Source organism: Rhinatrema bivittatum, chromosome 4, assembly GCF_901001135.1.
Source record: "Rhinatrema bivittatum chromosome 4, aRhiBiv1.1, whole genome shotgun sequence".
NCBI lineage: Eukaryota > Metazoa > Chordata > Amphibia > Gymnophiona > Rhinatrematidae > Rhinatrema > Rhinatrema bivittatum.
Window position 1 is genome coordinate 190,502,698 of NC_042618.1, and position 23,316 is coordinate 190,526,013.

General features: G+C 43.5%; 1 protein-coding gene across 1 annotated transcript in view; it reads right to left on the minus strand.

Annotated features, from left to right (window-relative positions):
• Nucleotides 1-23,316, minus strand: part of LOC115090398 (inter-alpha-trypsin inhibitor heavy chain H3-like) — a 204,031-nt gene that overhangs the window by 86,980 nt on the left and 93,735 nt on the right. The window contains exons 7-8 of the mRNA XM_029599438.1: nt 7,206-7,331; nt 3,645-3,761 (exon numbers count right to left, since the gene is read on the minus strand). Of these exons, the coding sequence (XP_029455298.1) occupies nt 3,645-3,761; nt 7,206-7,331 (243 nt within the window). The remainder of the gene's footprint in view (nt 1-3,644; nt 3,762-7,205; nt 7,332-23,316) is intronic.

Consider the following 23,316-nt stretch of genomic DNA (forward strand, 5'->3'; position numbering starts at 1 on the left):
TCGCCGCAGGATGGGCTCTGCAGTGGCCCTGATCTTCTCGGGCCGCCTGCCGCAATGTGGGATCCGCGGTGGCCCTGCAACCGGGCCTCTTCCTCTTCTCGGGCCGCTGCGACTTTGGATTCACAGCGGCCCGTAAGCGCTGCTCCTCTTCTGCACGCGCTGATGCTCCTCCTCCTTCCCGCCCGCGCAGCCCCGGCTACATTTTCTTCCGGGGCCACGCAGGCAGGAAGGAGGAGGAGCACCTGCATGTTTAGACACAACCTTTTTCTTGGGGCCGTGCTCCACCATGGCCCTGCCGATCTTCTTGCTGTGTGTATCCGGCACACAGCACAGCACGCAGCTGATGCTCCTCCTCCTTCCTGCCCGCGCGGTTCCGGCAACTTTTCTTCTGGGGCTGTGCAGGCAGGAAGGAGGAGGAGCACCTGAACGTTTAAACGCGACTTTTTTCTTCGGGCCGTGATGATGTGAGCTCCACCACAGCCCTGCTGATCTGCCTGCTATGTGTTGCTGCTCCTCCGCCAGTGGGATGAGGTCCACCGGCGGCTGCATGAGCCTCGGGATACCACTGCTCATGGCGCCCCCTAATACTCGGTGCCCTAGGCCCAGGCCTAGTTCGCCTAGTGCTTCCACCGGCCCTGGTAGCGAGCTTGGTAATTGTCCTGACTCCTCGTAAGAAAAGGATAAGGATAAGGGAATACTTATAGCATATATGTCATAGTCTTCATATTCTGCTGTATTATGTTTTCTGTATTTTTATGCCACTATATTATGTTGATGTATTTTTTTGCTATTATATGTTGTAAGAAACCAGGGGTCTTTTTTGGGAGGAGGGTCCATAGAAATCAAAGATGTTAATGTAGTGAGGTTGATAAGCGAAACCTTTGGAATTAAGATTGCGAGAAATTTCACAAGTTCTGCAAAATTTGCAGAATTCTTAATTTGCTAAATTGCATTCTAATCACTAATGATTTAGCATAGGTAAAAAAAAACCTGTGCAAAATAAGACATGCTTATGCTAAAAAGTGGCATACAAAATATTCAAATAGGGTGATAATGAACTCATTAGCGATCATCACCCTGCTGTGATATCACCATATATAACCGCTAGACAGTTGCGATCTGCATCACAAAACTGGGTTTCTGTTCCCTCATTTAAAGTTTTAAAGCGAAAGGAGACACATAATTGCACATTTTCCTTTATAGCTCTGATTTTATGAAACGCTTTGGAAAAAGATTTGTACGATGATATTGATTACATGACTTTTAGGAAAAAGGGGAACTTCTCTTGTGGTGTTTAGTGGAGTGAGAGGGGGAAATCAGTCACTGGAATCTTGAGTTAAATATTAGCATGATAGCCTTGCCAGCACAATAATATTTAAAAGCTAATCCTATGCTGGTGCTAAATTTGCCAGACCCAAATACAAACCAACATCCACAAACACTGTGATACATAATATATTTACATATTAAAACACGGCACATATGATCCTATTCCTGCTGGAACATCATGGTGTTCCAGCAGGAATAGGATCATATGTGCCGTGTTTTAATATGTAAATATATTATGTATCACAGTGTTTGTGGATGTTGGTTTGTATTTGGGTCTGGCAAATTTAGCACCAGCATAGGATTAGCTTTTAAATATTATTGTGCTGGCAAGGCTATCATGCTAATATTTAACTCAAGATTCCAGTGACTGATTTCCCCCTCTCACTCCACTAAACACCACAAGAGAAGTTCCCCAGCCTCCGATACCCAAAGCTACCAATACACCAAGAAAAGGAACCTATCCTCCAGCCCCCAATATCTAAGGCCCCCCTTCCTCAGAATCCCAACTCACCATTTCACCAGAGACCTTCCTCCCAAGTATTTGCTGGCAGGAGGGATGCTTTAAAATAGTGATGGCTAGTAGCACGTCACTATACATCAAACCTGCTTGAGGAGGCAGTTATGGGGATTGGAGGTCAAGGGGCATCTCTTATGTTGGGAGATTGAGGGCCGGTGGGAGGAGGCTTTTCTTGTGTTGCTTGGGGATGGGTGGTGTCCTTGTCTGAGCTAAACGGCCCTTCTACTCTGGATGGGCTAAAAGTGGGGCTTTGGAGATACAGAGCTTATACACATTAAAAGGCCTAGTCTCCCTTTACTGAAGACCAAGTCTTTTACCGTGTGCATGCTCTGCCTCTCATTAGTTTCACCAATCAACACTATTTAGTGTTTTGAGCCCCATAATTCACGCTAGAGAAATCCTGGAAGATACAACACAGTACACAGGATTAACAGTGATTTACTGCAGGATGCAACTGAATTCCACAGTATTCCATGGAACAGTAGAAATTCTTGAAATGTCACTAACAACAAAGCATCATGGGCTTTAAGATAAATATGTATAAGCAATTATCTACAATTGTTTCCTGAAATCCTCTTTTTTAGTATATCTCTTCTTTCTCTAACAAGGACCTGAGCTATACTTTACTCAGCCCTCCCATCCATAGTTTTCCTCAGCAGCCCTAAGTAGTACAAAAGATAAATGACTGAACTAGGAACACTTCAGGCACCTTCCTAAAAATATGTAAGTCGAAATGCTAGCCATCAAGATATAGAGATATCGCTATTGATAGCGATATCTCTATCTCTATCATTATCGATATCTGTGTGTGAGTGTGTATATATATATATATATATATATATATATATATATACACACACTCATACACACACATATATATATATATATATATGTGTGTATGAGTGTGTGTATATATATATATATGTGTGTATATATATATATATATATATATAGACACATATATATATATATCTATATATATATATATATATGTGTGTCCTGACTGTTTCTTTGGGCTTCCAGTTCAATCAGAACAAGCCTCTGTGGGTTTGCAGTGCCATAAGTATTCATTCATAACTTTTTTTATTTTATATCCTGCCTACTTCCTACTCGTAGCCCAGTCATTTATTTCAGTGACAATCCTCAGCCATCAGAACTTCCTCCAGAACTCCAAGTGGGCAATTTTCAAAGCCATTTACCCAGGTAAAATGACTTGGTGGAAAATTGCCCTCCTTTGCCACGCAAAAACTACATGTGGGATTTCACTTTTATCTATGTTAAATACGTGGGCTTTTACTTTTATCTGTGTTTAAAAATGTGGGCTTTCACGTTTATCCATGTTAAAAACATATACCTATGTGTGTGTTTAGCTTGGGGGGAATAACAGTGAGTGTACTTGACATTTTCAAAAGTAGGAGCCCTATTTTACCCTCTCTTGGCTGCATGTACACAGAGCAGGGGCAGATGTGTACTTTGTGGCTGCTAATTTTCTCTCTGAAAGTGCCTTTGTACATTGCAAATAATGTGGGCTACTGAAAGCCGTCAACCTAGGTGTTGCCATTGCACGGTGACTGGGACCAATTTTCCCAAGGGCTGTGAGTGCCACCTTTGCAGCATCCCCAGCCCTGAGTGAGCTGGGGAACAGGATGGAAGACCCTAACCTTCACATATTAGTATGCAGTGCTGCCACTGATCCACTGGAGCAGCCTGCCTCTGAAATTCATAATTCACAGAAACTTTCTGCAAGTAGGTTTGGTAAACATCTTTTTTTTAGCTTAAGAAGGATCGATCACAGTACCTGAATTATTTTGCGCCCAGACATAGATCCACTTTTGTCTATTACAAAAATGATATTCTTGGGTATGCTTGGAAGATTTGAAGGTGCAAAAAAATGGACAAAATATCCATTTACAATCTGAAAAACACAAAAACAAGGCATACAAATGTGAAAGTTTTCTTTTTTAATTGATCCATCTGTTGTGTGAGCAGCGGTTGTGGGTGAGGTTCCTGAGGGCAATTCCAGTCCATTTTTTCTTTGTTGCTGAGCACTAGTTTTGTCCATTAATAACATATGAATTCTATGTAGCTAACAAGACTCTTGACAGAAAACCAAGCATTCAGACATTTAAAGCTGGTTGTTACATGGTGACCCAAAACTGAACGCACAGGGAAAAATTACATAGGGCCTTTATCCATTTCCCTCCTAAGCCTGGTAAAAAAAAAATCTAATCTCACAGTATGATTCAGGACTCTCCCCATATTTTCTGGATTCCAGTTTATAGTATTGCTCACAGCTGCTCACATACTCTCAATGTGCCTTTGCAAAAGGCCTTTACTACCTAAAAAGATGGTGTTAGTATTTCAGCTACTAATAGGCAGATCATATACCATCTTCAAGGCTGAACTCGCAGGTACCATGATGAATTAGGAAGTATATGTGTACTGTTGGTTATGGTAGCAAACTCTACGGGGGGGGGGGGGGGGGGGGGGGGGGAATCCTTACAGGTTTCTACAGCTGCTGACACTTCTCGTTCTCTCCAAGTATCTGCCACCACCCCATGCCTCTTCTTTCTTCCAAAGAGGCAAGAGTTATCCTGGGCCCCATTTGCTATCCATGCGCAGCAGTGGAGGGAGCAGCTCTCTCCACAGGAATAGTGATGCAGCGCCTCCTCTTGCACAGACTTCCCGTTAAAATCTGCATCCAGAGTCCCCCGTGTGTAGGGTGGGCGTGATTTTACTGCTGCTGGCACCATACACAGAAAGTCAGAGGGTAACAATGGTGGTGGATGTCTGGGTAACGGTGAAGGGGGATATCCCAAATGTTGGTGCCAATTTGGACATCAAAATTTGGGAGCGACTGAAACCTGTTCCACCCTCTCCCAAATAAGGTCCTGTCTATTAACATTTGACTTATGGCCTTTCCAATTTTTCTGGGCTAAGAGACATTATTTCTGCAATATGCTTAAAATCCTCCACCCCAAGGAGTAAGAGAGAAGAAAATTTCCATATCTAGGTAGGTATCACTATAGAACATATTTTACCACCACCAACTTTATAGAACATTTGTTTATATCTTTTGGGGCATTAAAGAGATCATTTTGTATCAGCCCACATAAATTAGATGGCAAACACGCCCACAAGTTATACCAACAAAAAGGGAACATATGCATGTATGTGTCTATTTTTCTTTTTGACAATTATCATACTGAAACTACCCACATAGAGTTGCACATACTAAATTGTGCACCAGGCTGGTTCTAGGACAAATGGCAACCTAGGTGAAAATTGGCTCCCTGCCAACTCATTTACGTCAGTGATAGTGGGTGATGTCAGTGGCACCCAGGGTGCCCCTTACTTCACAGCGCTCCAGCATTGTTGTGCACAGAAAGTTTTCTGGAAATTTTACATTCATGCTTTTGAAAATGTAAAAAATATGGACATAAGAGTAATCCTGTCCCAAAACCCTTCCCTGGTAATATCTCCCCTCAATCCAAGTAAACTCACATGTGAACATGACATACGCTTGTAAGTTTGCCTGCATATCAGGTGCCATTTCTGCATGTAAAGCATTGTTTTACCCATAGAAGACTCTTTCAAAGTTTCCCTCTAAGAGAACAATTTTCAAAAGCCAATTACTCAGGTAAATAGTAATACCAATAAGAAGAGTAATGTTGTAACATCGAGGGTGAGTTATGTGGCAGCTGCACGAAGTTAAGTCCATTTTGAAAATTGATGTATGTGCATTAATCCACCTTGAAAGTTATCCCACCAAAACTATTCTTCTACATACAAATTTCTTGGGTAAGTCTAAGTGAACTAATATGTCATATACATGTAGGTTTACCCACACGAATCCCAAGCCCAATATAAGAAGTGCCATGCTGGGTCAGACCTAAGGTCCGAGCCCTGCATCCTGTTCCAACAGTGGCCATTCCAAGTCATTAGGAAGTACTTGGCAGATCCCAAAGAGCAGATACCATTCCATGTTACTCACTCCCAATGTTAAGCGGTGTCTTCCCCCTGCCCCCCCCCCCCAATTCCACCAGGTTAATTATTGTTTATGGCGTTTTCCTCCAGGAATTAATCCAAATACTTTTTAAATCGAGCTATGCTAAATGCTTTGACCACATCTTCTGGTAACAAATTCCACAGTTTTATTGTTCATTGAGTGAAAAAAATACTTTCACCAATTTTTTTAAAGCTGCTACCTGATAGTTTCATAGCGTGACCCCTAATCTTAGTATTATTTCAAAGGGTAAATAACCGTTTCCTATTAGCCTGATTTTATAAACTGCTATCATATTCTCTCTCAGTCATCTCTTCTTTAAGCTAAAGAGCCCTAACCTGTTTAACTTTTCTTCATAAGGGAGCCATTTCATCCCCTTTATCATTTTTGGTTGCCCTTCCCTGTACCTTTCCTAGCTCCTCAATATCTTGAGATGGGGCAACCAGCACTGCCCGCAGTACCCAAAATGCAGTTACATCATAGATCTCTACAAAAGAGATTCAGTTTTATACTCAATTTCATTTTGAATAATTCCTAACATTCTGTTTGCTTTTTTGGCTACCACCGCACACTGAGCCAAGGATTTCAATGTATTGTCCACATTGACTCCAAGATCCTTTCCAGGGGTGGTTATTTCTAATGCAGATCCCAGCATTGTGTACCACTAGCTAGGATTATTTTTACATCCTTTTGCATTTGTCCATAATAAATTTAGATGCTCAGGCCAGGGTTTGCAAAGTCCTTCTGCAGTTCCTCACAGTTTGTTTGTGTTTTAGTTCCTCTGAATATTTTTTTTGCAATCCTATCACATCACGTCTTGCTCCTTTTTCCAAATTATTCATGAATAAGTTAAACACTGGTCCCAATACAGATCCCTGGGCATGCCACTAATTATATTTTTCCACTGGCAATTTTATTCCAGCCATTTCCATAGGAAAAACACCGTTTTACCTGCAGCAATGCTTTTGAAAATTACCTCCTTACTTGGGTAAAAGGGCTAACTGAAAATTGCAAACTCTTCGTCCAGTTAAAAGTACATGCGGTATTCCACGATGAATGTACTTTTAGCCACATTAGAATATGGTGTTCCGGGAATGCCCTGTTAGGTCAAGGGAGGAAAATAATGGACAGAGATTGCATTTTCAAATCTATATGTGTCATTGCTATGAAAAAAGCACCTGCAGAAAAAGCAGATGCAAATATCTCTAGGTAAATTTGTACACACTACAATGTTCAAAGTGAAAGTCCTTGCATATTTTCACTTTGAAAATTGGTACAAAGACCTCAGGTTGTCCTCACAGACTTTGCACCAATGTGGACAGTTTGAAAATTGCCCTATACAATAGGTTTTACCTGTACATTCCCTGGAGATTCTCGATTCACATCATATTTTATGACAAAATCCCCATCCAGCAGAGAAGTTGAGCAGTTTTCACATGTTCGCTGTTGATCAATTGTTGGCTTGAAAGATACATGACCCTGGAAAAAGAGTTCCCATGAAATCAAACTTTAATTAATTAATTTATATATTTATTTGAAATTATCACCTGCCAGATCATTCAAAGAATGCTTTCAGCATGGTACAAGTAAGAATGACGAATTACCTTTAACACTGAAATTCAATAACATAATTATACAAAAAACAGAGAAATAAAATATAATAAAACATTTACATGCATGGACCTGCTGTAACCAACAAGTCACAATATCTTTACAAAAATATGTCACTCGTAGTATTCAACGATCCTACCTAAATGATAACTTCCTAAAACAGAACCCATATAAAACAAGCAATACAATAAAATATACAAGGAGGTGATGTGTAAGACTAACTATTTAAAAAGCAGCTTCAGGCAATAGAAAGTCTATAGAGCAAACAGATCTGTTTTAAAAACCAGGCTCTTCCATTGTATTTTTATGTGTTTACAGAATAGTACATAATCTTGACATCCCTGAAAAATTATTCTAAGCTACTAGAGCAAAGCTAGTAAAAGCTCTGTCATGAGTTGTAGAGAGGTAGACTGCTTTCAGAGAACAGCAGTCAACAGAATAAATAAAGCTAAGTTGCTCACCTGCAATAGTGTCCTCCATGAACAGCAGGACAAATAAGCCACAAAAGCAGGGGTGACATTATCCGATGGCACCAAAATGGATAACACTCTCAAAACTCAGCTAGACCAAGATGGTTTTTCTGAGCACCTGCGGACCTTCCCATGCAGCCAGGAGTGGTTCTATAATGAGGCAGAGTGAGGTGGCCACTTCAGGTGGCAACAAGTGCCCTCCAAAACTTTGAGTGGCTGCCTCCTCCTCCCTCCTTATACACATTTAGCTAAATGTCATAAGAACATCAGATATGCCATACTGGGTCAGACCAAGGGTCCATCAAACCCAGTATCCTGTTTCCAACAGTGGCCAATCCAAGTCACAAGTACCTGGAAAGTTCCTAAACATTAGATAAATCACAAGCTACTGTTGCTTATTAATTACCATAATAAGAGTTTATGGATTTTTCCTCTTGGAAACTATTCAAGCCTTTTTTAAACCCAGTTACACTAACTGCTGTAACCATATCCTCTGGCAATGAATTCCAGAGCTTAACTATGCGCTAAGGGCCGGATTTTATAAAATTGCGCAAGCGCGTACTTTTGTTCGCGCACCAGGCGTAGCCACGCGTATCTTATAAAATCCGGGGTCGGCGCGCGCAAGGGGGTGCACATTTGTGCAACCTGCGCGCGCCGAGCCCAGCGCGCGTTGCCTGTTCCCTCCGAGGCCGCTCCGAAATCGGAGCGGCCTCGGAGGGAACTTTCCTTTGCCCTCCCCCCACCTTCCCCTCCCTTCCCCTCACTTCCCCTACCTAACCCACCCCCCCGGCCCTATCTAAACCCCCCCTACCTTTGTTGCCAGATTTACGCCTGCGGAAAGCAGGCTTAAATCTGCGCGCGCCAGCAGGCTGCTGGCGCACCATCACCCGACCCGGGGGCTGGTCCGGAGGCCTCGACCACGCCCCCGGGCTGGCGCCACGCCCCCGGGCCTGCCCCCGAAACACCGCATCACTCGCGGCACACCCCCGACACGCCCCTCCATGCAAGCCCCGGGACTTGCGCGCGCCGCCGAGCCTATGCAAAATAGGCTCAACGCGTGCAGGGGGGGTTTGGGGTAGGTTTTCGGGGGGTACGTGCGTACCCCTTTGAAAATCTACCCCTAAGTGAAAAAGAATTTTCTTCGATTTGTTTTAAATGAGCTACTTGCTAACTTCATGGAGTGCCCCCTGGTCCTTCTATTATCTGAGAGAATAAATAACAGATTTACCTTAGCTTGTTTAAGTCCTTTCATGATTTTGTTGACCTATCATATCCCCCCCCCCCCCCCCCCCAGTCATCTCTTCTCCAAACTGAACAGCTCTAACATCTTTAGCCTTTCCTCATAAGGCAGCTGTTCCAAGCCCCTTATTTTGGTCACCCTTTTCTGCACTTTCTCCAGTGTAGCTATATCCTTTTTGAGATGTGGTGACCAGAATTGCACACAGTATTCAAGGTGCAGACTCACCTTGGAGCGACACAGAGGTATTATGACATCCTCTGTTTTATTTGCCATTCCCTTCCTAATAATCCCTAACATTCTGTTTGCTTCTTTATCACCACAGCACAGTGAGCTGACTATTTCAATGCATTATCCACTATGACACTTAGATCTCTTTCCTGGCTGGTAACTCTTAAGATAGAACCTAACACTGTGTAACTACAGCAAAGGTTATTTTTCTCTATATGCATCACTTTGCACTAGCACTCTATATGCATCACATTGCACTTGTTATATTTCATCTGCCATTTAGAAGCCCAATCTTCCAGTCTCGCAAGGTCCTCCTGCAATTCAACACAATCCACTTGAGATTTAACTACTCTGCATAATTTAGTGTCATCTGCAAATTTGATCACCTCACTTGTCGTACCCCTTTCCAGATCATTAATAAATATATTTAAAAGCACTGGTCAAAGTACAGATCCCTGAGGCCTTCCACTGTTTACCTTTTTCCAGTGTGAAAACTGACCATTTAACCCTACTCTCTGTTTCCTGTCTTTTAACCATCTTGTAATCCACAAAAGGACATCACCTCCTATCCCATAACTTTTTAGTTTTCTTAGAAACCTCTCATGCGGAACTTTGTCAAATGCCTTCTGAAAATCCAAATACACCACATTTACTGGTTCACCTTTGTCCACATGTTTATTCACCCCTTCAAAAAAATGTAGGAGATTTGTGAGGCAAGACTTCCCTTGGGTAAATCCATGATGGCGGTGTCCCATCAAACCATCTAAATGTTTTGTGATTTTATTCTTTATAACAGTTTTTCCATGATTTTTCCCAGCACTGAAGTCAGGCTCACCAGTCTATAGTTTCACAGATCACCCCTAGATCCCTTTTTAAATATAGGGGTTATATTGGCCATCTTTCAGTCTTCAGGTACATTGGATGATTTTAATGATAGGTTACAAATTAATTAAAATAGGTCTGAAATTTCATTTTTTAGCTCTTTCAGAACCGTGGGGTGTATACCATCTGGTCCAGGTGATTTACTACTCTTCAGTTTGTCAATCAAGAGTACCACAACTTCCAGGTTCACCGTGATTTGGTTCAGTTGATATGAATCATCACCCATGAAAAACTTCTCCATAACAGGTATCTCCCCAACATCCTCTTTAGTAAACACCGAAGCAAAGAAATTCTTTAATCTTTCCACAATGGCCTTATTTTCTTTAAGTGCTCCTTTAACCCCTTGATCATCCAATGGTCCAACCAACTCCCTCGCAGGCTTTCTGCTTCGGATATATTTTTTAAAGTTTTTATTGTGAATTTTTGCCTCTATGGCCAACTTCTTTTCAAATTCTCTCTTAGCCTGTCTTAACTGTGAAAGCTTGCTAGGCAGACTGGATGGGCCGTTTGGTCTTCTTCTGCCATCGTTGCTATGTTTCTATGTTATCAATGTCTTACATTTAACTTGCCAATGCTTAACACTTTTATCCTATTTTCTTCTGATGGATCCTTCTTCCAATTTTTGAATGAAGATCTTTTGGCTGAAATAGCCTCTTTCACCTCACCTTTTAACCATGTTGGTAATTGTTTTGCCTTCCTTTCACCTTTCTTAATGCGTGGAATACATCTGGTCTGTGTTTCTAGGATGGTATTTTTTTTTTAACAATGTCCACACCTGTTGCACACTTTTTACCTTTGTAGTTGTACCTTTCAATTTTTTTCTAACTATTTTTCTCATTTTATAAAAGTTTCCCTTTTGAAAGTTTAGCACTAGAGCCAGGGATTTACTTACTATCCCCCTTCCTGTTACGATCCCCCCTGTTGCTGCGCTACAGGTGGTCTCTCACCTTCCACCGGAGGCCGCTCCGAAGCCAGGGCCTCGCCTGTGTTCCATCCGGGACTTGCTCCAGGGCCTGAGAGACCTAGCTGTGCCTGTGGCTTGCATGCCAGCGTTTGGACTTCCTGTTTGGCGACGCCCTTCTCCTAGGGGCCGGCCCGCAGCTCTCCACCTTATTTATAGGACCAGTGAGGGGCGGTCCTGGCAAGCTCCTCCTAGGGAGTTGCCTTCTACCTCCAGTATATAAGGACTTCCTTGTCATTTGCAACTGGCCTTCGGATTGTGCATTACAGTCGCCTGTAACCTTGCCGATCCAGGTCCTCCATGTATTGATGGCTCCTTGTCCTGTCTCTGTCCGGATGTCTGTTCCTGACCTTGCTTTGATGTCTGTTCCTGAAGCTGCCTGATTCCGTTCCTGTTCCAGTTCCGGGTGTTCCGCCCTATGTCCTCGTCTGGTTCCTGAGCCTTCTGTCCTGTTGGGCCCTGGAGTGGCCAACAGGAGGGATTCGTCCCCCGGGCTCTTGAGCTTCCCTGCCTGCCAGCCGAAGGTGCTTCAGATGTCAGTATCCCAGCATTGGAGTTCCTGTTCGCCTGGATCTTCCGCTTTGTCTTCCCTGCACCCTCCTTTCCTCAGCGTGGTCCGCGACCAGCCTTCCTGGGCTGTGTAGGGCGCGTCTGGGACGGGGTGGTCCGCGACTCAGTCCCACGGGTGGGCTGAGTAGGGCGCCCTGATGGACAGTGCCATGTTTCCTTCCAGCCTTGTCTACGATGTCTGCACCTGCCTTGTCTACGATGTCTCCAACGTCTTGCTTCAGCCTGTCTTGGATGTCTGCTTCAGCCCCCGTCTGACGTCTTCAGTGTAAAGGACTCTGTCTGCCCTCGCCTCTGTCCGGCCTGCTGCCCATTGCCGTTCCCAGCGGCAGGTCCGAAAGGGCCGGGAACAGTCGGAGGACCGTTCATCAGTCAACTTCCCAGTGTTGGCTACCATGGGCGTGCAGGTCCGGCTGAGGGTCAGACTCTGTGCCTGCTTCTGTTCCCGCCTGGCTCACCATGCCTGCCCAGCTCACCTCCCACGGTGTGGCTGGGGCTCCTCCCTAGCTTTCGCCGTGGCCCAAGGGCTCACCACCAGCTCGAGACGACCGCGCCAGCGCGCGCTTATAACACTTCCAGTCATTAATTCAAATTTGATCATATTATGATCACTATTGCAAGCGGCCCCACCACCGTTACCTCTCTCACCAAATCCTGCATTCCACTAAGAATTAGATCTAAAATTGTTCCCTCTTTCATTGGTTCCAGTACCAATTGTTCCACAAAACTGTATTTTATTCCATTCAGGTTCTTGATCTCTCTAGCATGCCCTGATGTTTCACTTACCCAGTCAATATTGGGGTACTAGAGATCTCCCATTATTACTGCACTACTAGTTTGGTTAACTTCCCTAATTTCTCTTAGCATTTCACTGTCCGTCTCACCGTTTTGGCCCGGTGGACAGTAGTATACTCCTATCACTATACTCTTCCCCAACACATAAGGGATTTCTATCCATAAAGATTTGATGAGCTAGGGGTGGGTGGGAAATACAAACACCCAAACTTCTGTTTGTTGCCTGCCTTTCTGACTACCTATTTAAAACAAAAACACACGAACACGCTAAATAATATACCCCAATAATTTACTTCTCACCAGTACTTTTAAGTTTTAAAAATGTCTCCGAGCACCACTTACTGATTCTTTACAGTCACCAGCAAGGTGATCCTCTCCTCTCAGTGCTCCCACTGCCTGCGAATGAAATAGCAGAAGACCCACTCGCTGCCAGCAGCAGGAGGAAGAGGAGGGGAGCCCATTCAACTACTGCTCCTTCTGTGCTGGGCCCCTTCTGGTATTCAAAATTTGTGGAGCTAGCACTTCCTTCCTGCTGATCTCATGCATTGCGAGATCAGCATAAAGGAAGAGCTAGCCCCGCGATTGCTAGTGAGAGAGAAGTTCCCCACTTGCGAAGGTGCTAAACTCCAATGCTGGGAACGTTTTTTTGAGTAGCTAAGAGTTACCAAAATCCCCCCTCTCCGCCAGCTCCACCTTTTCCTGCCCCAGAAATGCTGTCCTCAGTACCCAGGCTGGGGCCCAGGTCTGGGCAGATGATGCAGGAGCCACAAGCTTTCCCTTCCCCCTGGAGGGGCTTGGATGGGCACGTCGGAGCGCTGTACCCCATCCCCACCCATCCTTCCACTGCTGTTCAATGGGTGCAGCAGCACTCTTCACCCCAGAAACGGCTGCATGCCCACTTCTAAAATGCTAAATGTTGTGCTGGTGGTTAAAGGACCTTTAAATTTAAGGTGTGAATGTGCATGTGTGAAATGCCAGGATCAGACACTGTGAGTGTCTCTGTATAAATTGATAGTTCTTGGGGCAGAGACGCACAAATGCCCAGGCCAGTGTCTTCTGCTGGAGGTTGTGAAATGCCAATGCTGCATGGTAGAGGAAAAACAGGTCCGCAGGAAGTGTTGTGCGACTCCATGGGTGGGGGATAGTGCAGCTCAGATCCAGCATGGGTGAGGGGGAGAATGTTTGTTGGGGTAGAGTTCTCAGATAGGGGGACCATAGAGCTCCATGTCAGAAGGGACAGGCTGATCCAGTCCTGGCTTTCACACACTGCAAGCACAAGGGACTGCATGCAGTAAAGAGGAAAAGTCAGGACAGGATCAGCCTGGCTTAGGTAGCATGGGGGTATTCTGTCACTGGCTGCAGGAGCTGCACTGGAAGGATGAACAGTGTTACTCCAGCCATTTTGCTGTGGTCAAGAGCAAGTGTGAGAGCGGGTGTGTGTGTAAGAACATGTATATGTATGAGAGAGCATGTATGAGAGCATCTATGTGTAAGTGAGCGTGTGTATGAGCATGAAAGAACTTGTATGAGAGAGAAGAAGGAAAAAGTTCCCCTTCTCCCCCACAGAAATCTCAGGGTGACCAGAAATCAAAAGTTCCCAGTTATGGAAAACAGGGATTTATTTTTTTATTATTACTAGTTCTAATTATTGGGTGCTATTTAATGTGTTTGCTAGTTTGAAATATTTTATTGGTGTTTGTGAAATTTTTTTTATAATTTTTATATGAGATTTAATTACTGGATGTTCTATACATCAGCTGTTTTGAAACATTTATTGTTTTTATTAATATAGTTTTATTAATATAGTTTTAGTTGATTATTTTATGAGGAATGGTATTTCTATTTTTCCATTGTTACACTGCATATAGTCTGGCTTATGCTTTCCAGTTCAATTTTTGTCTACATGATGATTTATGCATTATGATCTCTTTATTCTGTATTGGGTGAGGGTCTGTCTGTGTTCTGCATTTATGTGTTTAGTAAATTCATTACAGATTTATTGTGGGTTTTTATGCTGCTTTACCTATTGTTTGGCATCTGCCTTTGTAATTTTTTGTAACATTTAATTTGTTTGTGTTCTGTACTTCTAGGTATTTTGTTGATTGTTTTGTTTTGCATTCTGCTGATTTTATTATGTGCATTTGTTATCTGCTAACATTTTCGGGTTATTGGACTACAAAGTTTTCAAATAAATAAATAAATGCATGACTGAGGTGATATATCCTACTAGTGTGAAGTTTGTGTAGGGATCTATAGTAGATTGGCTTGTTCTATTTTCCTAATAGGAGGTGTATTGGTGTTTAGGGCCTGCTGTAATAAGAACATAAGAACATGCCATACTGGGTCAGACCAAGGGTCCATCAAGCCCAGCATCCTATTTCCAACAGTGGCCAAATCAGGCCATAAGAACCTGGCAAGTACCCAAAAACTAAGTTTATTTCATGTTACTGTTGCTGGCAATAGCAGTGGCTATTTTCTAAGTCAACTTAATTAATTGCAGGTAATGGACTTCTCCTCCAAAAACTTATCCAATCCTTTTTTAAACACAGCTATACTAACTGCACTAACCACATCCTCTGGCAACAAATTCCAGAGTTTAATTGTGCACTGAGTGAAGAAGAACTTTCTCCGATTTAGTTTTAAATGTGCCACATGCTAACTTCATGGAGTGCCCCCTAGTCTTTCTATTATCTGAAAGATTAAATAACTGATTCACATCTACCTGTTATAGACCTCTCACGATTTTAAACACCTCTATCATATCCCCCCTCAGCTGTCTCTTCTCCAAGCTGAAAAGTCCTAACCTCTTTAGTCTTTCCTCATAGGGGAGTTGTTCCATTCCCCTTATCATTTTGGTCGCCCTTCTGTGTACCTTCTCCATCGTAATTATATATTTTTTGAGATGCGGCGATCAAAATTGTACACAGAGGCATTATGACATTTTCCATTTTATTCACCATTCCCTTCCTAATAATTCCCAACATTCTGTTTGCTTTTTTGACTGCCGCAGCACACTGAACCGACGATTTCAATGTGTTATCCACTATGACGCCTAGATCTCTTTCTTGGGTGGTAGCACCTAATATGGAACCTAACATTATGTAACTATAGCATGGGTTATTTTTCCCTATATGCATCGCCTTGCACTTATCCACATTAAATTTCATCTGCCATTTCGATGCCCAATTTTCCAGTCTCACAAGGACTTTTGAGAGAAATTTTGGATTAGTTTTCAAAATTACTGTTATAATATATAGATATATTTTATATTTCTCTAAATTAAGTAATACATGCCCCTTATGCCAGAGAGGGTATGGAGAAGAAGGGTTTAATTGTCATTTGTGGTGGGCTTTTATGCTGCTTTACCTATTGTTTGGCATCTGCCTTTGTAATTTTTTGTAACATTTAATTTGTTTGTGTTCTGTACTTCTAGGTATTTTGTTGATTGTTTTGTTTTGCATTCTGCTGATTTTATTATGTGCATTTGTTATCTGCTAACATTTTCGGGTTATTGGACTACAAAGTTTTCAAATAAATAAATAAATGCATGACTGAGGTGATATATCCTACTAGTGTGAAGTTTGTGTAGGGATCTATAGTAGATTGGCTTGTTCTATTTTCCTATGAGGTATGGAGAAGAAGGGTTTAATTGTCATTTGTGGTGGGTTTTTATGCTGCTTTACCTATTGTTTGGCATCTGCCTTTGTAATTTTTTGTAACATTTAATTTGTTTGTGTTCTGTACTTCTAGGTATTTTGTTGATTGTTTTGTTTTGTTTTGGAAGGTGGTGGGAAAATTTTGTTCTGACATGCCAGGAACCGTTCAATCGATTGTGGGTCATAATTTTTTTTATAACTGCACAACTGTGTTTGCTGAGTAAATGAGAGTCCTTTTAACCTTGCAGATAACTTCAAAGGTTAAAAGGATGATTTCCTATTTGGTTCATGCAGCAAGGATAATTGTTGCATTTTTTGGAAGACCATTCCACATTTGGAAACACTGGAAATAAGTTGCGGCGAAAATAGCCTCGATATAAAAGATTTTATTTTTTCATAAGGACAGATCAGAGAAATATGAACAGGTTTGAGGACCTTTCTGGATTTGGCATAGGACTTTATGTAATGCTTGACTCTCTGAGTTTCAGGGTGGAAGTGCTTGTTAACCTTTTAAGTTTGCTGTATTTGAACTGGTTTTACTAAGCTTGGAGCTTTCTCTGGAAATGTTGCCTAGTTTGTATTGTAGTGTGCTATGTGTCTTGAAAATAAAGAGTTTTAACTATTCTGTTACGGAAAATTTTAGTATAGGGAGAGTACCTTGCTTACTCTCTGGGGAGTTGTAACTGCTCTGAAAAAAAACCCAAAAAAACTTTTCAAAAAAAGGAACTTCAGTTCTGCCCTCACCAAAAATTCAAAAGACAGTTTCATGAGTTGAACTAGAACTCTTTATTTATTTAATATACTTATTTTCTACCTATAGTGGCTGGACCGCTATAGGTAGAAAATTAGTATTTTAAACAAATAAATAGATAAATAAATAGTTCTAACCCAACTCATGAAATCACCATTTGACAGACAAATTACAAAAATAAGCCCTTTGTATATAAACTAAAACATCTACCTGCAGTTAACCTATCCTGAATGCCTCTTGAAATAGTAATGATTTAAATTGTTTACAGAATTGTGGCTATTTATCAAGCCCCTCCCAGACTCTGGTTATTTATCCCATAGTGAGAGTCCTAAAATGGAATAAGCATGACTCCCAGTTTCTTTTAAATGACTAAATTTAACTGAAGGAATAGCTAACAATCCTTTCCCCTAAGAGCGAAGGACCAGAGAAGGATTATGAACTGTAAGTAGTTCAGACAAATAAGGACAGTCCATTTTCAGGGCCTTTAATGACAGCACGAGTACTTTAAACTTTACTTGCTGTACCAGAGGCCAATCTGATTGCTGAAGCAGAGGTGATACATGTTCCCAGGGCCTGCCCCTTAACACAAGCTGGGTGGCCAAGTTCTGAAGAACTTGCATGCTTTCAAACTAGACAAAGGAAGTCTTGCATATAAAGAATTACAGTAATCTAGTGTTGGAAGTACAAAGGCCTGAACAATGGTGCAAAAGTCACTTTGATTTAAAATGTACTTTAGATGACACAACAGCTATAACTTAAAATAGCTTGATCATAAAATTGACTGACTTTGGGCTTTAAATATCAATTAAGAGTCAAACTAGAATCCTAATTTCTAATAGTATCTTTGACCTGAATCACATCACCATCTACAGACAGAAGAAAATTCCAGTTTAGGTTTTTGAGTGAAGTAAAGAACTTTACTTTTTGAGAAATTCAACAGTAAAGAGACCACATCCAGGAATTAATCAAAGTTAAACAGCTTGTAACATAAGAAAGTTCAAATGCCAAAGAGTTCCTCACAGGGAAATATAATTATATGTCATCTGCAAATACCTTAAGGTCAATTTTTAATTCATATAATAAGCAGCAAAAAAGGTCTTAAGTAAATGATGAATAAAGCAGATGTCAATGCTGGACCCTGAGGAACCCCATGCTGTAGGGCAGCGATTCTCAACCGGTGTGTCGTGACACATCAGTGTGCTGCCAAGCACTGGCAGGTGTGTCACGACTCCTGGTGTCTTACTGCACTGGTTGGGCTTCCTTCCTCCTTTTTTCCTTTCCCCATGGGCCAATGGGAAACTTCCTCTCTTCTTCCTGCCCCATGGGCCAATCGGAAGCCTCCTCCCTTTTTCCTGTCCCCACAGGCCAATGAGAAGCCTCCTCCCTTCTTCCTGCTAGTGGGAGTAGGAAGAAGGAAGGAAGCCTCTGATTGGCCCATGGGGCAGGAAGAAGGAGGCATCCTATAGCCCACAGCAAATGTAGAGGACGAAGAAGGCATGGCCTGAAGAAGATGGAGGAGGAGTTTCATGGCTGCTTGGGTTGCCCAAAGAAGAAGACTGCTGCCGTTGGTAGGGAGAGGGAGTATATTATATATGTAGGAGAATGTGAGGAATGTGAGCAGGCAGGTCTGTGAAAATGAGCATGAAAGTGAATATGTGAGTGTGTTAAGAGTGTCCATGAGAGGAGAAAGCTTGTGCGCATAACTTGGAGCCTGAGCCAGTGGATGAAATCTCAGGTCGATTGTGTATCAAAGGTTCCCAAGTATGTGCATAAAGCACTGGAAGCAGCGTTGGCCTGGACCAAAATGAAGCACATCCAGTGATCAGCAATGAGAGAAAGAATAGAGTTAGCCCCCACAGCTGATGGGATTCTTTGTTCTTGGGTTGCAAGGGCTGAAGAAGAAGGCTACTGCAGCTGCCATTTGTGCTGGGCAGGAGGGGGGGGGGGGGAAGTCATGAGTGACAGTGAGCCAGAGAGAGAGAGAGAGCATTTTGTGTGATTGAGAGCTTGTATGTAAATGAAAGAGCATGTGTGTGACTGAGAGAGAGATTGGTCAGGGAGAGTGGTTATGGGCCCTAAGGAAGAGGACCATGAGGACAGAGCTTCAGCAGCCACAGCTGCTTCTGGTGTGTACTTTTGGCCTGCAAGGGAAAGGAGTAGGTGTTGCTGGAGAGGGCAAGTAAAGGTAGCTTTTTAAATGTATTTTTCTTGACTGCCATTTTAATTATTGGTTATTATGAGATGTCTGTTTATTTGGAATATTTTATTGGTATCTGGACAATTTTTAATAATTTTTATGAGTTTTTAATTCTTGTATGTTATTATGTTCTTCAGCTGTTTTGTAACATTTATTATTATAGCTTTACAATTATTTCTGTGTGGGGATCTATAGCAGCTTGGCTTATTCTGTTTTCCTAATAGGAAGTGTATTAGTGTTTAGAGCCTGGTTTAATATTTGTAGTATTGCCATTTCATAGGTTGGGTTGTTACTGTTCGAGTGTGTTCCATAATGCAGGTGTTACTTTGTGCGGGTTAATTTGTGTGTTTTATTATGTTAGGTGTTATATTTCTTTTTCCATTTCTCCAGGTTTGCACTGCATGCAGAGTGGCTGTTTTGGTTTTCCTTTCCAGTTTCTGTCTCCATATTTATAATTTGTGGTCTTTCTATACTTGGTGAAAGTCAGTTCTGTGTGTGTGACTGAGGTGAGGTATTTTACTAGCATGTAGGCATTTGTATCAATCTTATTTGTTGTGTTTTCTCGATAAGACATGCATTAGGGATACATTTCTGTCTTTTCATAAGAAGGGCTATTGTGGGAGGGAGTTTGATTTGCTTTTACTGAGATGTCACCAGAACCAGAATATCTTTTTCATATGCTGAGTTGTATGGATAATGCCCTAGTTCTGCTCAGCATCCATTGTTGGGGGTCAAGAGGGTTCCTGTGGATGCAGAGGGTATGTTTACATTTAGCCCCATGACAATCACATGATCAGTATGTCACACATGTGAGAACCATCTGTCAAGTTTGTCCTGGCCGAAAAAAGATTGAAACCACTGCTTTAGGGAAAAACCAGTCAGCCTGTTCATCCTTGAAGTAGACTTGCTCTTGTTGCCTCTCCTCCAAAAACAATGTAAACCATTGGAGGACTACCTCCCACCCAATAACCAACCTCCTTAGTTGTTCTATCAAAGTCCGATGGTTGCTCATGTAATATGCTGCCATAACATCTAAGAAAACATTTAGATCCCCGGGTATAGGAGGACCTTTAACTGGAGGTTTATGATCATATAAGATGATTTCATGAATCTGGCAATTGTATACTGATGAGAAATAGGGAGGCCCTTGAAATTTTCATGATATGCTGCTATAGCACTGTGATGAACTCTGATTCATCTTTTTTTAGAAAGCTTTAACATATTTTGAAATAATCATATATAATCTCGACATTGCCTGGTTTCTAATGGAAATCTGCTCCAATGAGTAAATTTTCAAAGACATTTCGACATGAAAAAAAAAAAGAAAATGCTTTGTAAGCGTGTATGTTCGACATACAATTTTTTAAACATGCTAAGTAAGTGTTGCGCCCATCGGTCGCAGATAGCTGCGACCTTTGCTGCTCACCTCTTTTTGCCCTGCAGCTCTGAGTCTGGGGAGGATGGACACCTCTGCTTCTGCACGCCGACCTCCATGGCGTTCCTGGGACAGCGTTGGCCCTCCTGGCAGCCATCTTACTTCTGGAGTGACCTAGGGCACATGTGCGTGTGTGCCTGCCCCCTTCTTAACCACGTCAGGGTGGGAACCTCAGGGGCGTCCTCACCGCCTGACATCACTACCTACGTGTATATAATCCTATCGGGCCATCCTACCTACGAGTTAGCAAGGATTCCTGTCCTGCTCAATTCTGCCATTCTGGGACTTCGCTTTTCCTGCGTTCCTGTCTGAGTGATCTTAGTACCCACGCCTCAGAGGCCTTGTTGCACTCAGGGCTATCCGCTCCTCGGAGATCCATTTCTACTTACCTCACCTCTCCTTCCCAGTGAGTCTCTACACTGATTCCACGGATGACCCTTCAGTGCTCCTGTACCTCGGGTCTCCACAGTGCCTACCACTACAGCTTGCTGCTTCAGTTTGGAGTGAGTACTGGATCTTCTCTACACCTTCCTCTTCCTTTGCTGTGTGGATTCTCGGGTTATCCCACTCTGTGGACCACTACCAGATCCACACTGTCTTGTGCAAACGTCTACCACCAGCCTCTGCCTACCCCACACTGCGGACCACCACCGGAGACAGCCTGCACAAGTTCCATCAAGAGAAAGTCCTCCCCGGGTTACCCCATGCAGCGGACCACTACCGGATCCATACTGTCTTGTGCAACTTCCAGCACCGGCCTCCGGCCTTCCCTGCACTGAGGACCACTACCAGAGACAACCTGCGCAAGCTCCATCAAGAGGAAGTATTCCCCGGGTTACCCCACACTGTGGGCCACTACTGGAGAGACCAGCTTGCAGGTCATCTACTCTGGACTGAGTCTATTAATCCGCTCCTCAGGTTATCTTTGCTTGCTCTGGTGTCCATCACTGCTGAGACCCCGCCTGTTGTGCTGAGTCCCCACAAGGCTCCTCCCTGTGGGTGTAGTCAGCTCTTGCCATGGCCTAAGGGCCCACTATCTAGTTCTAACACACAGAACATAACAGTAAGCACATACTCACGCAGGAAAGTACGTGTGAACAAAGTGGGCACGTTTGGTGCATGGTTTGGATGTTGGCATGTGTTTTGCTATTTTATAAAGAACGCAGATATGAATGTTATCAAGTATGTGTGAATACTTTTATATCTGCTATTTAATATGCCAGTTTCAAACTTTCATTCTCTTTTTGGACCTGTTGTTTGTGTTGAAATTGGACTTCGTGGACCCTTGAGCTTGCTCAGACAGATGGTGGCGCACTGTGTGAGGACCCACAGTGGAGGTCGAAGCCGGGAGGCGGTATGGGGCAGGAGACCAGTTAAATCTTCACCACTGGAAGCCAAGGTCCCCCCGGGAGGAGCCCATGAGGACCCAGGCCGCTTGGACTTATGTACAGTCTCCTGTGGGTGAGTCTTGAAGAGGAATCCTGAGGAGTACCGAAGTTGAAGCCAGGAGGCCAACTGGAACTTCACCACTGGAAGCCTGAGGTCCCCCCAGGAGGAGCCCGTGAGGACCCGAGCCGCTTGGATTTAGGCGAGACCTCCTGGATGAAGCGGAACAGGACACCGAGAGCAAGTAGAAGTCACGGACCAGGAACTGAAGCTGAAGTCAGAGGCCAGAGGACGAAGCAGAAGTCAGAAGCCAGAGGATGAAGCAGAAGTCAGAAGCCAGAGGATGAAGCCGAAGTCAGAAGCCAGTGGACGAGCCGAAGTCAGAAGCCAAGATCAGGAACTAGGAACAGCAACTAGCAACATAAGAACAGAGAGAACCTTGTTGCAAGGCAAGGAACAGGACTGACTGCAGGGTTTAAATCCCTGCTGGCGTCTGACGTCCTTCGGGGATGGAGCTGGCAGTTCTCGCGCTGGTCCCTTTAAAGGTTATGCTCCAGCTCGCGCGCCTCTAGAGGGGCAGAGCCAGAGGACGTCGGCGGCGTCTCCCTTGCGGAGGGAGCACTGCAAAGAGAAGCCGGCTAGGCCTGAGCAGGCCTCACCGATGCCGCTGCTGCCGCGATGCAACCCACGGTAAGTAGGGAGGCAGCCTGCGGGGGTCTCGGGTCGGCGGCACAACAGTACCCCCCCCTTCTACGCCCCCTTCCTGGAGGTTTCGGCTAGCAGGGTGGCGTAGATGAAACTGGTGGAGGAGAGACTTATCCAAAATATTGGAGTCAGGCTCCCAAGTATTTTCTTCAGGACCATAGCCTTCCCAAGAAAGGAGGTATTCCCAACGTCTATGATGAAACCGCACATCCAATACCTCTTTTACTTGATAAATGGTGCCTTCCTGAGCCACAGGGCTGGTAGGTTCAGGGGACTTGTTGTGGAAGACTGACAAGACCAAAGGCTTGAACAGGGATACGTGGAAGACGTTATGAATCCTTAGCATGGATGGAAGGCAGAGGCTGTAGGAGACGGTGCCCACCCGTTCTGATACTGCAAACGGACCAATGTACCTTGGAGCTAGGCGCATAGACGGAACCCGCAGGTGGAGGTGTCTGGTACTTAGCCATACCTTATCCCCAAGGAGAAATGCAGGAGCTGGGCGTCATAAACGATCAGCGTATTTCTTTGCAGTGGCTGCCATGAGTTGTAGTTTCTCCCAAGTGGAACCCCACAGATT